Here is a 20,745-nt window from a genome sequence, read left to right as displayed (position 1 = left end):
GATCCATTTTTGTGTTATTTATTGACAAATCAAAGGCACCTTAAGCCTGTACCACATTGAACAATAATTTGCCAATTTTACAATAGTTAAACACTCCCCCCATTAAATATAAAATTCATATAAATAATTAAAAATACTTTCCTTTAGCATGGAAAAGTTGTTCCAATGTTGAACAGAAAACTTTTCTGTAATTGTATAACATCAATCTATATGATGAAATACTAGTACATGGAACATACTAATGAAGGTGAATGTCTTGCATTGATGTATGTGGGTAAATGACACATTTATAAATAGTCTTCAGAATATTAAGTAATGGAAAAGTATAGCAGAAATGTTACAATGTTAACCTTATTCGATAAAATATACATGCACACTGTCTGACAAAATTCTGTTTCATTAAAACAATATGTTTTTGAAAAAGTTTTCAATGATCCTGATTTGTAGTCTCTGGCTATTGTGATCAGTATGAGAAGTCAGTTGTAGAAGGGATTGTAGGTGACCCAATGTGCAGACTGCTGATTCTTTGCCTTGTTGGAGGAGGTAAAGAGAGACTTGTAGGTGGCGCTGGTCTTGGGGTCCTTCTGAATGCTGAGGGGGTTGGGGGTCTTGTCCTTGGGTCCTCCTGATGCCCCCTCCTTGGAGGAAGTCTTTGTGGCTACCTTTTCAGTTTTGGCTTTCTTTACATCTGAAACAAAAGGGATGACTGATCAAAAAAAGTTAAGAACAGATAAAGTAACAAGGTTGTTTGCAGTTGCCTGCCGACCCATTTAAGATGCACCCAAACCATTTTTAAATTGATATTTGGAGGCTTTGCCCAGGGCTTTCAATAGTGAAAGGAGGCAATTTATCCTCATTTGATTATTGGAATTGACAGCTTCAGATTTCATAATTGGCAAATTAAACTATTGGAAATAATTCTAAAAATTAACAGATAAATTCACTTTTTCACTTCAGCCCTGCACACCTATTGTATCACTGCTTACCTGAAGTCTTTGTTTCCGATTCTGATGTTTCCACTTTGTGCTTTTTGGCTTTCTGAAAAATACAGTGCAAATAAAATGTTTAAAAGAGTAATTTATAAGTCATTTGACTCCCAGTTTACCCTAAAATAGTTTTTACAGCAAAAAAATATGAGACTTTGAATTAAATCAAAGCCATAAATAATAAGTTTTTCGATTAAAAGATTAAATTGATCACAACTGATTATAAGAGGCTAGGTTGACAATCATAAGATACCAGGGTAGGCTAACTTCTGAGATACTAGTACAGTTCAGTGAGATCGTACCTTGGCTATTTGTGTGAGATTCAAGGACGGTTCAGTGAGATCCTAACTAGGCTATTAGTGTGAAATACTAGGACTGTTCAGTGAGATCATACCTTGGGTATTTGTGTGAGATACTAGGACTGTTGAGTGAGATCCTACATTGTCTTTTAGAGTGAGATACTATGACTGTTCAGTGAGATCATACCTTGGCTATTGGAGCGAGATACTAGGACTGTTAAGTGAGATCGTACCTTGGCTATTTGAATGAGATACTAGGACTGTTGAGTGAGATCGTACCTTGCCTATTTGAATGAGATACTAGGACTGTTGAGTGAGATCCTACATTGTCTTTTTGAGTGAGATACTATGACTGTTCAGTGAGATCATACCTTGGCTATTGGAGCGAGATACTAGGACTGTTAAGTGAGATCCTACCTTGGCTATTTGAATGAGATACTAGGACTGTTGAGTGAGATCGTACCTTGCCTATTTGAATGAGATACTAGGACTGTTGAGTGAGATCCTACCTTGGCTATTTGTGTGATATACTAGGACTGTTGAGTGAGATCGTACCTTGATTATTTGTGTGAGATACTAGGACTGTTGAGTGAGATCGTACCTTGATTATTTGTGTGAGATACTAGGACTATTCAGTGAGATCCTACCTTGGCTATTTGTGTGAGATACTAGGACTATTTAGTGAGATCATACCTTGGCTATTTGTGTGAGATACTAGGACTGTTGAGTGAGATCGTACCTTGGTTATTTGTGTGAGATATTAAGACTGTTCAGTGAGATCGTACCTTGGCTAGCTTGGCCTGTTCCTTCCTGGTCCTCATTCTCTGTCGTAGTCTCTCCACTTCCTCCTCCGTTCCGTTCAGTGTGATCACATCATCCTGAGTGAACTTGCTGCCACACTACAACACAGAGCAAATATACACATACTGGTACTTGTGAAATAAATGTAGACTGCGATCACAGCAAATTCAGTCTGAATTTCTCTAGTGCTTTATCAATACAAAGCTGTGCTGAACTATTTTTTTTTTAAATGCTTTTGAAATTTCCTAAACCTACATGTAATACCGTCTAAGTCTAAAGTGTGTCTATTTACCGATGGTGAAGAAATTAATTTTAAAGACTCCTTTTTTCATTACTAATTGGTTTAATCCTTTTAAAAAATCTTAAGCTAAATTTTCTCCACACCTATTTATCACATAAAATGACAACTGTTTCAAAATAGGGGGTGCCAGTGAGTAAATGTATTACTAGGTACTTATGCAATACTTTCATAATACTTGTTGACTAAAGATTTGCTCCTAACCTTGTCAGATTATTTGCTCCTTACCTTATGACAGATGTCCGATTTGACCTCTTTGAGAGCTCTGTCTGACAACACACACCCACAGGACCAGATGTAGCTAAACCTACAAATATATATCACCAGATATAGCTAAACCTACAAATATATATCACCAGATGTAGCTAAACCTACAAATAGATCATCAGATGTAGCTAAACCTACAAATATATATCACCAGATGTAGCTAAACCTACAAATATATATCACCAGATGTAGCTAAACCTACAAATATATATCACCAGATGTAGCTAAACCTACAAATATATATCACCAGATGTAGCTAAACCTACAAATATATATCACCGGATGTAGCTAAACCTACAAATAGATTACCAGATGTAGCTAAACCTACAAATAGATCACAAAATGTAACTAAACCTACAAATAGATTACCAGATGTAGCTAAACCTACAAATAGATTACCAGATGTAGCTAAACCTACAAATAGATCACAAAATGTAGCTAAACCTACAAATAGATTACCAGATGTAGCTAAACCTACAAATAGATCACAAAATGTAGCTAAACCTACAAATAGATTACCAGATGTAGCTAAAACTACAAATAGATCACCAGATGTAGCTAAACCTACAAATATATATCACCAGATGTAGCTAAACCTACAAATAGATCACCAGATGTAGCTAAACCTACAAATATATATCACCAGATGTAGCTAAACCTACAAATAGATTACCAGATGTAGCTAAACCTACAATTATATATCATCAGATGTAGCTAAACCTACAAATAGATTACCAGATGTAGCTAAACCTACAAATAGATCACAAAATGTAGCTAAACCTACAAATAGATCACAAAATGTAGCTAAACCTACAAATAGATTACCAGATGTAGCTAAACCTACAAATAGATCACCAGATGTAGCTAAATCTTGTAAAATACATTCACATTAAAGACAAAGCTTAATCTATAATTATATTCACCAGATGTAGCTAGATCTATAGATCTAGTAAAGTAATTATATCAACAAAATGTGACTAAACCAACAAATAATTACCAGGTATAATATATCACCTTATTTAGCTATATCAACGAATATATCACCTTATCATTACGTACTTAAATCTACATATATATCACCAAATGTAGCTAATTCTACAGTACTGTGACAAATAATAATAATCTACAAATATATCATCAGATGGTGCTATATCTACAAATAGATTACCAGATGTAGCTAAACCTACAAATAGATCACAAAATGTAACTAAACCTACAAACAGATTACCAGATGTAGCTAAACCTACAAATAGATTACCAGATGTAGCTAAACCTACAAATAGATCACAAAATGTAGCTAAACCTACAAATATATTACCAGATGTAGCTAAACCTACAAATAGATCACAAAATGTAGCTAAACCTACAAATATATATCACCAGATGTAGCTAAACCTACAAATAGATCACCAGATGTAGCTAAACCTACAAATATATATCACCAGATGTAGCTAAACCTACAAATAGATCACCAGATGTAGCTAAACCTACAATTATATATCATCAGATGTAGCTAAACCTACAAATAGATTACCAGATGTAGCTAAACCTACAAATAGATCACAAAATGTAGCTAAACCTACAAATAGATCACAAAATGTAGCTAAACCTACAAATAGATTACCAGATGTAGCTAAACCTACAAATAGATCACCAGATGTAGCTAAATATTGTAAAATACATTCACATTAAAGACAAAGCTTAATCTATAATTATATTCACCAGATGTAGCTAGATCTATAGATCTAGTAAAGTAATTATATCAACAAAATGTGACTAAACCAACAAATAATTACCAGGTATAATATATCACCTTATTTAGCTATATCAACGAATATATCGCCTTATCATTACGTACTTAAATCTACATATATATCACCAAATGTAGCTAATTCTACAGTACTGTGACAAATAATAATAATCTACAAATATATCATCAGATGGTGCTATATCTACAAATATATTTAGAAGAATGTTTTCCTGCCTATCTATGTTTTCCTTCCATGGTTATTCTGACCAACATGTATGTACAAATATACAGCGTGTGTAACAGGCCAGCATCCATAGTGGCACTGGTTGTGTAGCACCACCCTTGATTTATCACCCCCTATTAATGTTTCCCTACCCGTGCTTCCCGTTCATGGTGATCCCGACCACCGGACAGATATACTTGGCGTCCTGGGTGTCAATGTAGCTGTCCCCCTTCTCACTCTTTGGTCGACCATAGCCTTTGTTTTCTGTCAACTTCAACTCTTTAAGATCCTGTAAACAATAACATTTACATCCATTTACACTCTTAAATCTATATCGATGTAGATAATTTCCACAGATTATATTTACATGTATGCTGTACTGTACAGTGTACAACATAACATTACACAGTTTATTCATTGAGAAATTATTTAATGAGAACTAGTGTACTATCAAGACAGTGTACGCTACTTTTCTGTGTCCAATCTCATTGACAGTATGACAGTAAGATGTACAATATACCAGTATGACAGTAAGATGTACAATATACCAGTATGTACAGTAAGATGTACAATATACCAGTATGTCAGTAAGATGTACAATATACCAGTAAGTACAGTAAGATGTACAATATACCAGTAAGTACAGTAAGATGTACAATATACCAATATGTACAGTAAGATGTACAATATACCAGTATGACAGTAAGATGTACAATATACCAGTATGTCAGTAAGATGTACAATATACCAGTATGTCAGTAAGATGTACAATATACCAGTATGACAGTAAGATGTACAATATACCAGTATGACAGTAAGATGTACAATATACCAGTATGTACAGTAAGATGTACAATATACCAGTATGACAGTAAGATGTACAATATACCAGTATGTCAGGAAGATGTACAATATACCAGTAAGTACAGTTAGATGTACAATATACCAGTATGTACAGTAAGATGTACAATATGCCAGTATGACATTAAGATGTACAATATACCAGTATGTCAGTAAGATGTACAATATACCAGTATGTACATTTATCAGCATAAAAATTTGAAGTACCTTGAGTCCTTTCAAATGTTCAAAGCTTGAGGCACACTCAAATTTACTCCTGTCGATCAAGAACTCTAAGACTGCCTCTTTGTTGTACAATCTATGAAAAATAATATAGAAAGAGCTTACAGTTTTCAGGAATCATTTATATCTATCAAACATTCAGTATTAACTGTATTATCAGATAACATTTTATTCAAGGATAAAACATTTACAAAAAGTACAGGTAATACAATTTTCACAAGAATAAAATAAACTTTAGAAAAGTTTGCAAACATGAACATGGATTGAGAAATGCAGAAATTACCAAACTATTTTTACATAAATAAGAAGCTTTTTCCAATTAAAAACTTTAAAACAGAACATGTTAAGCAGTGTTTTTTCTTACATCATTAAAACATATAGTTTACAGACTTCACTTACTTGCCAAGCTCACAGGCCATTATCGGTTCACGCAGCTGTTCCTGTGTGATTGCACAGTGTTTCCATTTTGCGTCAAGATCTGCGGTTTTATCTTTCTGTAATGTACAAAAATCATCAATAGCAAACTTGAATTTTTTAAACCAAGGTAGAATTCAAATTACCATTTCAGAATGTTAAGAGTAACAGTGTTTCCGGTTTTTTAGCGAGTCACAAAATTTGCGAAAATGGGGAAAACATGTAGCATTTTGAATTTGTATCAGTCAATTTTTCAATCATAAAAGTATCTTAAAGAAAATAAACCTGATATAATTTCTGCAAATTCAATATTTTGCGATTTAAAAGACATTGCAAAACAAGAATAGAAATTCTGGGTCCCCCGCCGGTCAAGCAGTAGATCTATACTAGTATCGACCAATGCTGATTTAGGAACTTGACCAAGGTATTAGTGATATAAACATTTGGTATAAATTTCATGTAAATCCGTCAAAATTTGTAGGCATGAGAGCGCTAACAAGGTGAATTTTGGGATAAAACGGAGTCATTATTGTGGTCAAAGTCCCATAATTCCAACAAAAAGTACGACCAATGCTGATTTTCGAACTTGACCGAAGTATTAGTGGTATAAACATTTGGTATAAATTTATTGAAAATCCGTCAAAATTTGTAGGCATGAGAGCGCTTACAAGGTGAATTTTGGGATAAAACGGAGTCATTATTGTGGTCAAAGTCCCATAAACTCCAACAAAAAGTATCGACCAATGCTGATTTTCGAACTTGACCAAGGTAATAGTGGTATAAACATTTGGTATAAATTTCATGTAAATCCGTCAAAATTTGTAGGCAAGAGAGCGCTAACAAGGTGAATTTTGGGATAAAACGGAGTCATTATTGTGGTCAAAGTCCCATAACTCCAAGAAAAAGTATCGACCAATGCTGATTTTCGAACTTGACCAAGGTAATAGTGGTATAAACATTTGGTATAAATTTCATGAAAATTCGTCAGCATTTGTAGGCATGAGAGCGCTTACAAGGTGAATTTTGGGATAAAACAGAGTCATTATTGTGGTCAAAGTCCCATAACTCCAACAAAAAGTATCGACCAGCACTGATTTTCGAACTTGACCAAGGTAATAGTGGTATAAACATTTGGTATAAATTTAATGAAAATCCGTCAAAATTTGTAGGCATGAGAGCGCTTACAAAAAAGTGTGACGGACGGACACACGGACGCACAGCATTTCTATGTCCCCGCTCCGCGTTGCGGCGGGGGACAAAAAAAATTAGATCATCACAAAAATTACTGGATATACAGTATTTTTCTTTAGTTCAATCATTTTATGTGTATATATTTGTGACAATTAAAGGTCGGGTTGGAATGTATCAAGCAATTACATACACCGGACTTTATCATTATGTATAACGATAGCTCCAGAGGGTAGTTCGGGTGCACATTAGTATAAAAGGCGCTGCTTAGCTGATAATCGACAGTTCACAGTGGAAGCTCCAAGTTGGAAGACTAAAGCAGAAGTGGTGCTGTGAAAGTTTATAAAGTTACCCTGGTTGTATTAAGTATACGGTGTCTAGTATACTGTTTAATAAGGGAATTGTATTTAGTTAAATTAATTATATCATTTCAACAATTTCTATTGAGATCTATCTGTGTACAGGACAGATCTCTGGATCGGGACACATCCGAGACCCGTACTCGCATAGGACAGGTGCCTACGGATACATACCTGCCCAGACACATATACCCAGTCACCCAAATTACATTTGTTTGCCTTTATAAATTAAGGATAGATAATACTAATACTAAATACCTGTATATACTGACTCATACTTGTTAACAATATCTAAATCATTTTAGTAATTATTGCTTGATCGGTTTTTATATACATATATATAAATATACAATCATTTTCTTAATTCATTCTCTTGATTACGGATCTATCCAAATCTACGGACCCAAACACGTTACATACTTATTGGAAGGTCACAGGTCAAACACAGATGATAATTTCCGGTGTCCCGAGAGCAAACATAAAAAAATAAAATGACGACATAAAGGAAAAAATTAAAAATACTGCAATAGAAAATCCATTTCCTGTGAAATTTGTTGTTGTTTTGCATATGTGTATGTGGGTATCAGGAGAAAACGTACCCAAGAGAAAACGTACCCAGGAGAAAACGTACCCAATCTCTAGGGTACGTTTTCTCCTGGAGAAAACGTACCCGGGTACGTTTTCTCCAAGAGCAAACGTACCCTATGAAAATCATAATTATACTACTTGATAGTTTTTAATACTTTTAAATACTATTTTCATAATAAATACAGTGGAGCCTCAGATATCCGGACGCCAGATAACCGGACGCTTCACTTACCGGTCGATTTTTATTGGGAACGGAATTTTTACACAATAATTTGTCTCGTTTATCCGGAATTCCGCGTTCCGGATCCGGACGGTCAAATTTTACCACATAATACAGTTTTCCTTTAAATTTTACCTCATTTAACCGGACGGTCATATTTAAGTGTTCGGGGGCACAAAAGTTTTTTATGAGCAAGTGCAAATTGGTGTAAAAACATCTGACACTGGTTGTTGGTTTTAAACAATGCCTTCGTCCGGTAATCGGGGTCACCTGTGTCACGCTATGTACTCGCCCGAGGATATTACGATAACCATGGATGCGACATGTTTAATTGTCGCCATTTAACTTATGAACTGTTGTTGTTTGATTAAAATGTCTTGAAAATTGTTTAACTTGTGTTTTAAAAAGTCATCTATTGATTGAATTAAAATTCTATTAATCGTAGTGTGATTAGATCGTTCGTACGCCTATTCATTTTAAAACGTAATTGAAATGAAATATTTGATAATTTGAGTTCTGTTTACGATAGTTATTAAGACCGCTTGGGATGTTCAGGGTATCGACATGAATTTTATAGCGTGTGTTCAATAAACAGTGTAATAATAATTTATGCCAAACATGGCGTGGATGAGTGTTCACGCTACTTGTAAAAATCGCTTGGGTGCAATTAACTCTATAGAAAGATGGATACGTAAAATTAGCTTGGGTAAGTTCTGTCAATGAAAAAATAGCTTGGACAATTATCAATAAGGGAATATATACAGATTTTCACCCATTTTCAATCATCAAATGTTGAGCAGCTTCAAACATGTCAACACCACCGGCCAAAAGAGCGAGAGTTGCGATCAACGGTAGCTTGAAGAAAAAGATTTGTCAGCGTAATGTGGAACACCGACTTTCTTCTCTTCGCTTTGTTATGCGAATGTAATTAAATTATCGGTTTAATACAGTGATCGTTATGTACATGTACATGTACATGTGTTGCATTAAAGAATGTAGTGCTAAGTTTCCTGTGGAAAAAACATACCTTAAATAATGTTTTTAACAATATTTTGTTTTGTTAATTTAAAAAAAATCTAAACTTTTTTTGTGGTGCTTATGGCTATCAAAATAAAATATTTAATTGTATAATTAATTTATGAGTTATGTTTCCATAAATATTAAAGGTAAATATCACAATTCAGATATCCGGACGCTTCACCTATCCGGACGATTTGGCCTGGGGACAAAAGTGTCCGGATAAGTGAGGCTCCACTGTATACAGAAATGTAAGAGTTTTATAGATACATGTATATGAATTTGATACTTTATAATTTTAAACATTAAAGGGGTTGGACATATTAAATAATTTTTAAATGCTACTTTTATGCATATTTCAATGCATAGATGTATAGAAATATATTCATTTTATGAATAATATCTTTATAATAATTGTAGCAACTTTTATTTTAGTACGAAATAATTACCTGTCATAAAGTGTTTATCAGTCTACTTCTTCTAAATATCCATTTTCTAAATGCGAGATCCTCTGATTTTAATCATAGTGATAATGAATTAAATACCTGAGCAGTTAATTTATTATGTAATATTATATATTGCCTCCCCGCGCAGGAGGTAGAAATATTCACTCTCCACACAATATACATGTCAGTGGCGTCGGAAGAAAATTGACATCAATGTTACATTTCGTAGTAGTTTCCATATATATGAATCAAACAAATATTTAAAAGACTTCAGTAGACTTGGTTTATTAAGCAAAGTTTGTTCTATAGATAAATTTCAAAAAAATGTTTAAAATAACGCGATATCGACTTCTTGACATACCCATCATTTAGTTCTTCAAATGAGATTGCAATAAAAACTTATTATTTAACGGTTTCTTTTATGGTGTATTAATTGTCGAGTAATTAAACTGCTTAGTTCGTGTATGTGTATTTTACAAATATTGTCTTAATAATTTACGTACGTGACCATGGTGACTATGCATTAAAAAACAACAACAACAATTAAATGATACAAATGTTCATTTTAATTTTATTTTGTTTCATTTAAGAATATCTATGAAAACCATTATTTATTATTTTCATAGGGTACGTTTTCTCTTGGAGAAAACGTACCCGGGTACGTTTTCTCCTGGAGAAAACGTACCCTATAAATTGGGTACGTTTTCTCCTGGGTACGTTTTCTCCTGGGTACGTTTTCTCCAGCATTCTGTATGTGTACCATGTGTAAAATTCAGCACTGGTCAAAACTTTCGGGTTTTTTTAGATATGTATCAGTCATTCTAAGGTGATGAAAAATACTCGGAAGAGCCATAAAACTGCTGTATGGGCCATATTTAAAACTATTCTTTGTTTATTTTCTTCAGAAAATACTCAATGGTATTCTTTTTTTAACAATTTACCTGTTCTGGCTTTTTCTTCGTTCTGACAAGTTCGTCTCTTTTGGGTATCGTTCCTCCATCACATCCCATTTTAAAATAAAATGATTGAAAATGTCAAAAATAAAATATAAACACTTATGGCGTAACAATTTTAGACAAGTCGTGCCTTAAATTTTCGGATGCATGTACTTTTAAAGATTTTATCACTATTTTTGAAAATTTTACCAAGAATCGAAAAACAAAGGTAATTTTTTATTCTAAATAATTTTTTTGTATTCGATTTGATTTTAAAATTTATAAAATACAATTCATCTGGAAATTTAATACGAGATTGAAACGAACATGTACGCTTTAACATGTATTATTTGGTTTCGCACTTTAGAATAAGCCAATTAAGATTTTTTTTTTTGCCAAAATAAAAGACTTATAAAAATAAAAAAAATGGTTTTTTTATTCACAGAAAATTTGAAAATTTATTACCAACAAATATGGAATCTAAATATGTTTATAACACGTTGGAAAAATTAAACAATGCACAGTTTCGGAGAAAATTATCTTGCAACGTTGACACTAAAGACATTAACACAGGTAACTACAAGTCCGTCCACCCGGAAGGGAAATCTAGAGCCGGTTATTTGACATAGTAAGGACAGTCGTCAATATATTAGGGAGTTAAGACAGTTACATGGTTACTCAATATCATTGAAACATAAAATTAATGTCAGAAAGTGAAGAAAGTTAGAAGGTTATCCACTGTCGTTGACCAATAGTTGTAAGGGGTCGGTTATTAATTCTTGGGGGGAAATGGGTCAGCTGTAATTTTCCTTCCTGTTCCACTTCTGTTTTAGTACAGTTTGCATACAAGTATCGTAAATTGCAACTATTTTATTCAATGCCAATATATGTAGAATAGTAATGAACACAGCAAATTTGATGAATGCTTAAGATGATTTTTAATGCTTGTTATAAATTGTTATAGAAAGAATAAAATGGGAGACAGCTGCATCTTGGTGACAGGAGGGGCGGGGTTTGTCGGGAGCCACTCAGTGATAGAGCTGATAGAGGCCGGCTACTCGGTGGTCGTGATGGACAACCTCGCCAATGCTAGCATGGGTATGTCAGGATGATGCTCAATGTATTTACACAAAATCTTAATATGTGTTTGTACTCATAAAAAAACCCATATAAACTGAACTTAAGACCGCTATATTTTTGCTGTACAATTGATATATCATTATTTGTAAAGTTCTTCCTTTTAATATAAAATGTTGCATTTTTAAAAATCTAATTTTGTTTTATACATCAAGAAAGCATAAAAAGAGTTGAAGAGATCACAGGGAAATCTATACCTAGTTACAGTGTAGATCTATTGGACAAGCCTGCATTGTCTGATCTATTTAACAAAGTAAGTTCTATAACTTGAGACTTTCTATAATTTTTAGGTGAAGTCAAGAGGTCAATTACTGATTAAATAGGCTGCTATAGTATTTTAGAATTATGTCCAATAGTTTATTATTATGAAAAATTTTTTAATAAGGTGCAAAATCTGATCATTGAAGTAGCACAACAATGGCCTACTGCCTGGTGAAAGCTTCAATTAAACTACCAGTACTGCAGACAGCGTGTATTGATCTCAAATTTATTATCCATGTAAAGTCCTCACCTATAAGCAACATTTAGTTTGATGTTCCGTGACAAGGACAGAAAATTTTCTCCAATATCAAACCAAACTAGTTCTTTATTAAAATGCTTATGAAATTGAATATTGTGCTAGTTTCACCGCAGAATATAAACAAAGCATATGACTATTAGTTTTTGAAGATAAGTAGTATACCTTGAAAATCCTGATAAACTGTTGCTCCTACTGAAAGCCAGTTATGGTGTTATGAAATTTTGTAATCATTCTCTTTATTGATTCTCTCTTTGCAGCACAAATTCACCAGTGTCATCCATTTTGCGGGACTGAAGGCTGTCGGGGAATCCTGTCAGCTCCCATTACTGTACTACAAGAACAACGTTGGGGGCACAGTCAATCTACTGGAGGTAAGCCTAATTGTGTATTCAATATGTCAGCTGGGCTAGCCAGTCTATCATTGCATAGGTCTAACTCACTGTTTAAACCAATTATCTGGTATTACATATGTTCATTACTTAACCTTAAATTGTAGGTCTAAACCAATGTTCAAACCAATTAACTCTTATTTAAGAAATAAACAACGTTATTTAGTGAATATGGCGTTATGAATAGCAATTGCTCTGTTGGCATATTCCATGATGCGCGCTAGCGCATCATGGAAAATATGCCAGCAGAGCAGTTGCTATTCATAACGCCATATTCACTAAATAATCGTTGTTTATTACTTATATTTGCATTTTACCACTCGCAAATACCTTGTATTAGCCTAGACCTTGACATTTAGCTATGACATCAAAAGTAAACATTCAGACCTTGGTAATGTATCTTTTTAATTCACATAGATTTGTTAACAGAATAAATGATATGTTATAACAGTAATTCCTTTAAAATGTTATCAAAAAACATGTTTTAATATTAAATACGTCAATTTTAATAGAGTTGGAGAAAAACACATGATGTATCGTATAGTGGTTTAATCTATAACGTCATGGAAAGTATATAACGTTACACCTTTATGACATCATAGTATACAGACAGAGCAATTGCGATTATAGAGAAATATTTGCAGCTCCTCCGTATGGGCTTACAGTGGGAAAGAACAATGGAAATGCAAATATAATAAATATGTTCTCCAAGCAAGCATAGTCTAACTAAATGATCTGATACAAAAATGGACAAAGAGACATAGAACATACCCTATTTCTTTTTTTCCACTCATAATTCCATTTAAGAGAGAGAGAGAGAGAGAGTGCTATGCATGCTTTAGATCAATACCATTCACTGATTTGAAACAATTTGTATGTCATTAGGTGATGAAAGAAAAGGGAGTCAAGAACCTCATTTTCTCAAGTTCAGCAACAGTTTACGGCAGCCCCCAGTATCTGCCCATTGATGAGAAGCACCCGGTTGGTGGGTGTACAAATCCATACGGTAAAACCAAATATTTCATCGAAGAAATCCTAAGAGATCTACACAAAGCCGAACCAGTAAGTTGACTTGTAGGTCATACATGTACAATACTGTAATCATTTCGATCACAGTGTGCATCCTTTATGAGATTGACCTTTGTTTATTCTGTTGATTACAGTGATTCACAACCATTTTATGATTGACCCTAAGACTTGTATATTCTATTGATAAACATACCTTGGACTGAGCTACAAATTGAGAATGTTTGTAGGACTGGAACATCATCATGCGACGATACTTTAACCCTGTTGTGAATGTTTGTAGGAGTGGAACATCATCATGTTACGATACTTTAACCCTGTTGTGATTGTTTGTAGGACTGGAACATCATCATGCTACGATACTTTAACCCTGTTGTGAATGTTTGTAGGACTGGAACATCATCATGCGACGATACTTTAACCCTGTTGTGAATGTTTGTAGGAGTGGAACATCATCATGTTACGATACTTTAACCCTGTTGTGAATGTTTGTAGGACTGGAACATCATCATGCTACGATACTTTAACCCTGTTGTGAATGTTTGTAGGACTGGAACATCATCATGCTACGATACTTTAACCCTGTTGTGAATGTTTGTAGGACTGGAACATCATCATGTTACGATACTTTAACCCTGTAGGAGCACATAAATCTGGGAAAATAGGAGAAGACCCTCAGGGGATCCCCAACAACCTGATGCCATTTATAGCTCAGGTGGCGGTGGGGAAGCGAGCGGAGCTGAGCGTGTATGGCAGTGATTACGACACCACGGACGGAACAGGTGCTGACCCCTGGTAGACAGCCAGTTGTCATGGTTTCTGAGTGCTTGTGCTTGTGTATGCTATTTCTTCTCCAAATTATTTACATTACTTGCTTTTTCTTCTAAATGTTGCATTCACGATTTTCATCAAAATTTATTTTTTCCATTTTTAACGTTTACAATGATTTAGTAAAGCATTCTCTATATTCAACCAAATTTTGAGTGTCAGTCATTGAGATATAGGCAAGATACAGAGCTCATAGTTCTTTGTTATGTAAACAAAGATCAGGTCATGCTTTTCTTTACATTTTCAAAATTCCAAGGTTAGAACTAAAACAAATGTGGAAAACACTAGAAACTGTTTGTTTATGTTCAAAACAAATTAATTTAGCAAATACAAAATCAGCCTTGTTTACATGGCAAAGAATTGTCAACTCTGTGTCTTGCTTATAACTTTTTTATGACAATCAAATTTTAGTTGATCATTAAGAATACATTAATAAAGCATTGCAAACAGTAAAAACAAAGTAGTAAATTTGACCAAAATCGTGACAATACCCCTTTAAAGGGACTTGGACACGGTTTGACTTAAACTTTTCAAATTTTATTTTTCCGTTTTCAATGTTTATACTGATAAATATAGAAGTTTATAATGCTATGTCAAAATTTGAAAGTCAAATTTCAAATCATAAGCAAGATACAGAGTTCATAATTCTTTGTTATGTAAACAAAACTCAATATTGTCATTTTTTACATATGTGTTGTATTGGTGTAAGTTTCAATTAAATGTATCTTTCTTTTGTTGATAATAGTATTTATGAAGATATTGAATAAGTTGAAATTGTTCTTTACATGTCATTTTGTCTAAGAAATAGTTATTTTCTACATTACATATTTTGTAAACAACTATAAGACTCGAGCTTTGTTTACATAATAACCAATTCTTACCTCTGTATCTCGCTTGTAACTTGACTTTAACATTCAATATTTTGGTCAATCATTTAAAATGCACCAGTTAACCATTTGATATATAAAAAATAAAGATAAAATTTTTGATCTTAAATCGTGTCTAAGTCCCTTTAAACCAAAATAAAGTACGGTACCGTTACTTGCTTGCTAACTTTGTTCTCTACTTCACTTGCTGTACTGCGTATCCAAGGCCATTATCACAAATGCATTCTTCCTTCTACTAGATTTAAGACTTCAGACCGCACCATCACTGAATTCAGTCCTCATTTGAAATCCTTAAAAGAAATGTCCATGAATTTGAGGTCAAAATTCAGACTTGAGTCTGAGCATTGACTTGAGGAAAGTTGGTGACAGTGGAGCCAGACCAGACTTAAAATTTCATACCAGACTTGAATTATTCTTATTGCATGATGTTATTGACATTTTTTTTAAAATATTTGATGTAAATTTTCAGGTGTGCGAGATTACATCCATGTAGTAGACCTTGCTCAAGGTCATGTGGCTGCACAGAAGAAAATTGAGAAAAAATGTGGCTGCAAGGTCAGTGTACAGATCAACAAAATGGCCAAATGTGAATAGAAAATAACACTGCCAGTACTACAGTATTATAAATGGTTTGAAGATACATGTATAAATGAAAAAAATTACAGTATTGGGTGTTTGTAAATAATGAGTGTTTAAACCGAGCAGCTGAATAAAAAATGACAATGTGAGAATCAACAGAAGAATTCTTGAAATTAATGGCTTCTGTCTTGTTGGATACATGAATCTACAATGTACATGTAATTTTTACATTTTGTGAATAGATATGAGAACACATTGCTTTTGCAGTTTAAATTATGCCTATAGTGGTTCAATATCTGTGATAGCTTCCAAATCTGACTATTACCTGATCGTGAACACCAAATGAGAACTCTGTATAATTATTTTGCTTGCTTTCAGGTGTATAATCTTGGGACAGGAAAGGGCTACTCTGTGATAGAAATGGCCAAAGCTTTTGAGGAAGCCAGCGGTAAACCTGTGAGTCCCACTTATCTAATCTGTACTCTCCCGTCATACCAGGGCCAGGGTCACATCATTAGACTGTAAACCAACTTTTATTCTTTGTGAAAAAAATTTGCAAGATTCTCAAAAGCATCTTCATCCTAAATATTACTCGCCACAAAGCAGTCTTTAAATGTCTCTGATATATCATTTTTCAGACTATCTAAACCTTGATCGCAAAAATTAGTTGCCACAAACCAGTTTTTGTGTAGTACAATGTGAATTAAAGTTGTCACAAATAAAAGTTGGTTAACAGTACCCTCTTACAAGTGTTACTGAACAATTTTTTTTATTTTATTTTTTAAAAACATTTTTTGGCATATTATAATTATTAAATATAGTACAAAAATGGCATTGTATAAACTGTAATTATAAATTGTATTCTATTTAAAATCGATTTTGTATGATTGTACATGCCTTGGTAATATAATTTCCTTATCATTGAATATTATCTTAACTATGGTAATGTTATATTGACACAATGTATGCACAATAATTGGATGATTTTTGGACTGCGATCACAGTGATATTTGTTATTGACCTCTGTGGATTCCTGTTTTACAGTACCACATTCCTCACTATGGTAACCATAAAGAAAATTAGGACAGAAGTGATCAAAAATAAAAAAAAATAAATATGATATTTGCAAGATACATTTATATGTGTATGAGTGTATCTTCTTTCCCTAATTCAGATTCCATTCAAGAAAGTTGACCGCAGGGCTGGAGACGTAGCCTCCGTGTATGGAAATGCTGACCTAGCAAAGGAAGAGTTGGGCTGGTCAGCTAGCAGGGATCTCAAGCAAATGTGTGAGTACTACCAGACAAGTACTAGCTACTTCTACTCAAACCAAACACTTACCCTGAAGACCTGCCACCAGTACCCACTGGTTGGTATACTCCTACTGGTCAGTGTATGAGTACTATAAACCAAGTATTAGTACTTCTCCTGACTGGTTGGTATACTCCTACTGGTCAATGTATGAGTACCATCAACCAAGTATTAGTACTACTCCAGACTGGTTGGTATACTCCTACTGGTCAGTATTTGAGTACCATCAACCAAGTATTAGTACTTCTCCAGACTGGTTGGTATACTCTTACTGGTCAGTATATGAGTACCATCAACCAAGTATTAGTACTTCTCCAGACTGGTTGGTATACTCCTACTGGTCAGTATATGAGTACTATCAACCAAGTATTAGTACTACTCCAGACTGGTTGGTATACTCCTACTGGTCAGTATTTGAGTACCATCAACCAAGTATTAGTACTTCTATAGACTGGTTGGTATACTCTTACTGGTCAATGTATGAGTACCATCAACCAAGTATTAGTACTTCTATAGACTGGTTGGTATACTCTTACTGGTCAGTGTATGAGTACCATCAACCAAGTATTATTACTTCTATAGACTGGTTGGTATACTCTTACTGGTCAGTATATGAGTACCATCAACCAAGTATTAGTACTTCTCCAGACTGGTTGGTATACTCTTACTGGTCAGTATATGAGTACCATCAACCAAGTATTAGTACTTCTATAGACTGGTTGGTATACTCTTACTGGTCAGTGTATGAGTACCATTCACCAAGTATTAGTACTTCTCCAGACTGGTTGGTATACTCTTACTGGTCAGTGTATGAGTACCATCAACCAAGTATTAGTACTTCTATAGACTGGTTGGTATACTCTTACTGGTCAGTGTATGAGTACCATCAACCAAGTATTAGTACTTCTATAGACTGGTTGGTATACTCTTACTGGTCAGTGTATGAGTACCATTCACCAAGTATTAGTACTTCTCCAGACTGGTTGGTATACTCCTACTGGTCAGTGTATGAGTACTATAAACCAAGTATTAGTACTTCTATAGACTGGTTGGGATACTCTTACTGGTCAGTGTATGAGTACCATTCACCAAGTATTAGTACTTCTCCAGACTGGTTGGTATACTCTTACTGGTCAGTGTATGAGTACCATCAACCAAGTATTAGTACTACTCCAGACTGGTTGGTATACTCCTACTGGTCAGTGTATGAGTACTATCAACCAAGTATTAGTACTTCTCCAGACTGGTTGGTATACTCTTACTGGTCAGTGTATGAGTACCATCAACCAAGTATTAGTACTTCTCCAGACTGGTTGGTATACTCTTACTGGTCAGTGTATGAGTACTATCAACCAAGTATTAGTACTTCTCCAGACTGGTTGGTATACTCTTACTGGTCAGTGTATGAGTACCATCAACCAAGTATTAGTACTACTCCAGACTGGTTGGTATACTCTTACTGGTCGGTGTATGAGTGCCATCAACCAAGTATTAGTACTTCTATAGACTGGTTGGTATACTCTTACTGGTCAATGTATGAGTACCATCAACCAAGTATTAGTACTTCTATAGACTGGTTGGTATACTCTTACTGGTCGGTGTATGAGTACCATCAATCAAGTATTAGTACTTCTATAGACTGGTTGGTGTACTCCTACTGGTCAATGTATGAGTACCATCAACCATGTATTAGTTCTACTCCAGACTGGTTGGTATACTCTTACTGGTCAGTGTATGAGTACCATCAACCAAGTATTAGTACTTCTATAGACTGGTTGGTATACTCTTACTGGTCAGTATATGAGTACCATCAACCAAGTATTAGTACTTCTATAGACTGGTTGGTATACTCTTACTGGTCAGTGTATGAGTACCATCAACCAAGTATTAGTACTTCTCCAGACTGGTTGGTATACTCTTACTGGTCAGTGTATGAGTACCATCAACCAAGTATTAGTACTTTTCCAGACTGGTTGGTACACTCTTACTGGTCAGTGTATGAGTACCATCAACCAAGTATTAGTACTTTTCCAGACTGGTTGGTACACTCTTACTGGTCAGTGTATGAGTACCATCAACCAAGTATTAGTACTTTTCCAGACTGGTTGGTATACTCTTACTGGTCAGTGTACAAGTATGAGTACTATCAGTCAAGTCTTGGCACTTCTACAGACAGACCGTTATACTGACTTTGAAATGTGTGAGTACTTTCAATCAAGAACTAGGTTGTCCTGAGCAGGCACTTTTAAATAAAATAAATTGAAAGGGAAGCTGATTATCTCCCCTGACAAATGAAGATGTCTTTTACATAAAGAAATCCTTTGTATTCTTCCTTGACGCTGTGACCTGTTATGCTATTATTATATGCTCTAAAGATCTATTACATATAAATGTATAACTCATAAAATAATGACTTCTGTGTCATGGATTGTTTGTGCTATTATATTTCAAGACTCGCTTGTAATTAGGGCATTCAACTTTTCTCGTTACAGGTGAGGATACATGGCGCTGGCAGTCATCAAATCCAAACGGTTTCCGAAAATAGACGCATAATATTCGGCAGTTTACATGCTTAATGTGGGACAATAATGTAGTGCTTAGGAATTTATAACACTACTGATATGTAATTATGAATTCAGTTTCTGTTGGTGGGTTCTTAGGAGAATCTTTATGCAATGTCATAATCCAAAAATTTGTGGTCAGCATTCATTTTGCTGAGAATCTCCAGGACAGATAAATTAAATTATACTGGCGATTATAGTTTATTTTATATGTAATAATATTAATTTTGATTTAATTTACTGGCATTGAGTAATTTTAGGATAATTTATTTGTTCTTATGCGATTATGATTCAGTTAATGGCAAAGATTTAATGGGCAAAGCATTTTGATTTCCGGCAAATAGAACTGTGGGATGAAATTTAGACGTTAAAGCAGTGCGGTGTTAGATTTGTGAGTGAACATATACGCTTGCACTGTTTTATTTCTTGCCATTATGGAACTCTAGGGGAACTCTTTGCTACAAGGCGGATCTAGATTACAAAGAGCATCATTTCGTTTGTTATACAGAATATCAAAAGTCATGAGTCACAAGCCACATAATGATTGTACCAGGGGGAGATAACTGTGTTGGTCACATCAATCACATTGTATCGATTCAACAGATATTTTTATTATTAAATCATTTACATTGA

General features: G+C 34.3%; 2 protein-coding genes across 3 annotated transcripts; one reads left to right on the top strand and one right to left on the bottom strand.

The window, feature by feature from the left end:
* Positions 1–2: 2 nt before the first annotated feature.
* LOC128166250 (replication termination factor 2-like) lies at positions 3–11,019 on the bottom strand. The gene is made up of 8 exons (XM_052831283.1): positions 10,881–11,019; positions 6,107–6,201; positions 5,693–5,783; positions 4,777–4,913; positions 2,613–2,691; positions 2,071–2,184; positions 987–1,038; positions 3–688 (listed from the first exon to the last, which is right to left on the bottom strand). Exons 1-8 carry the CDS (start codon positions 10,947–10,949, stop codon positions 477–479), a joined length of 849 nt encoding a protein of 282 aa, XP_052687243.1. The 5' UTR covers positions 10,950–11,019; the 3' UTR covers positions 3–476.
* A 378-nt stretch (positions 11,020–11,397) lies between these two features.
* Positions 11,398–20,745, top strand: LOC128168132 (UDP-glucose 4-epimerase-like). 2 transcript variants are annotated; one of them, XM_052834236.1, is made up of 10 exons: positions 11,398–11,502; positions 11,839–11,972; positions 12,167–12,264; positions 12,789–12,902; positions 13,806–13,982; positions 14,548–14,728; positions 16,131–16,216; positions 16,619–16,696; positions 17,415–17,529; positions 20,044–20,745. In XM_052834236.1, the coding sequence occupies exons 2-10, from the start codon at positions 11,849–11,851 to the stop codon at positions 20,094–20,096; spliced, it is 1,026 nt and encodes a 341-aa protein (XP_052690196.1). In that variant the 5' UTR covers positions 11,398–11,502; positions 11,839–11,848; the 3' UTR covers positions 20,097–20,745. The 2 variants fall into 2 exon arrangements, with proteins under 2 accessions (XP_052690196.1, XP_052690198.1); XM_052834238.1 differs by having other exon boundaries at positions 11,427–11,447.

This window comes from Crassostrea angulata, chromosome 10 (assembly GCF_025612915.1).
Source record: "Crassostrea angulata isolate pt1a10 chromosome 10, ASM2561291v2, whole genome shotgun sequence".
NCBI lineage: Eukaryota > Metazoa > Mollusca > Bivalvia > Ostreida > Ostreidae > Magallana > Magallana angulata.
This window is presented reverse-complemented; position numbering and strand designations above follow the sequence as displayed.

Bases quoted from the DNA above. Each gene is read 5' to 3' on its own strand.
- LOC128166250 (XM_052831283.1), bottom strand. From the start codon at position 10,949: ATGGGATGTGATGGAGGAACGATACCCAAAAGAGACGAACTTGTCAGA. The intron at 6,202-10,880 runs GTAAATTGTTAA...TGTACATTACAG, and splicing joins CGAAGAAAAAGCCAGAACAG to AAAGATAAAACCGCAGATCT. The intron at 689-986 runs GTAAGCAGTGAT...CTTTTGTTTCAG, and splicing joins ATCGGAAACAAAGACTTCAG to ATGTAAAGAAAGCCAAAACT.
- LOC128168132 (XM_052834236.1), top strand. From the start codon at position 11,849: ATGGGAGACAGCTGCATCTTGGTGACAGGAGGGGCGGGGTTTGTCGGG. The intron at 12,265-12,788 runs GTAAGTTCTATA...CTCTCTTTGCAG, and splicing joins TGTCTGATCTATTTAACAAA to CACAAATTCACCAGTGTCAT. The intron at 16,697-17,414 runs GTGAGTCCCACT...TCCCTAATTCAG, and splicing joins AGGAAGCCAGCGGTAAACCT to ATTCCATTCAAGAAAGTTGA.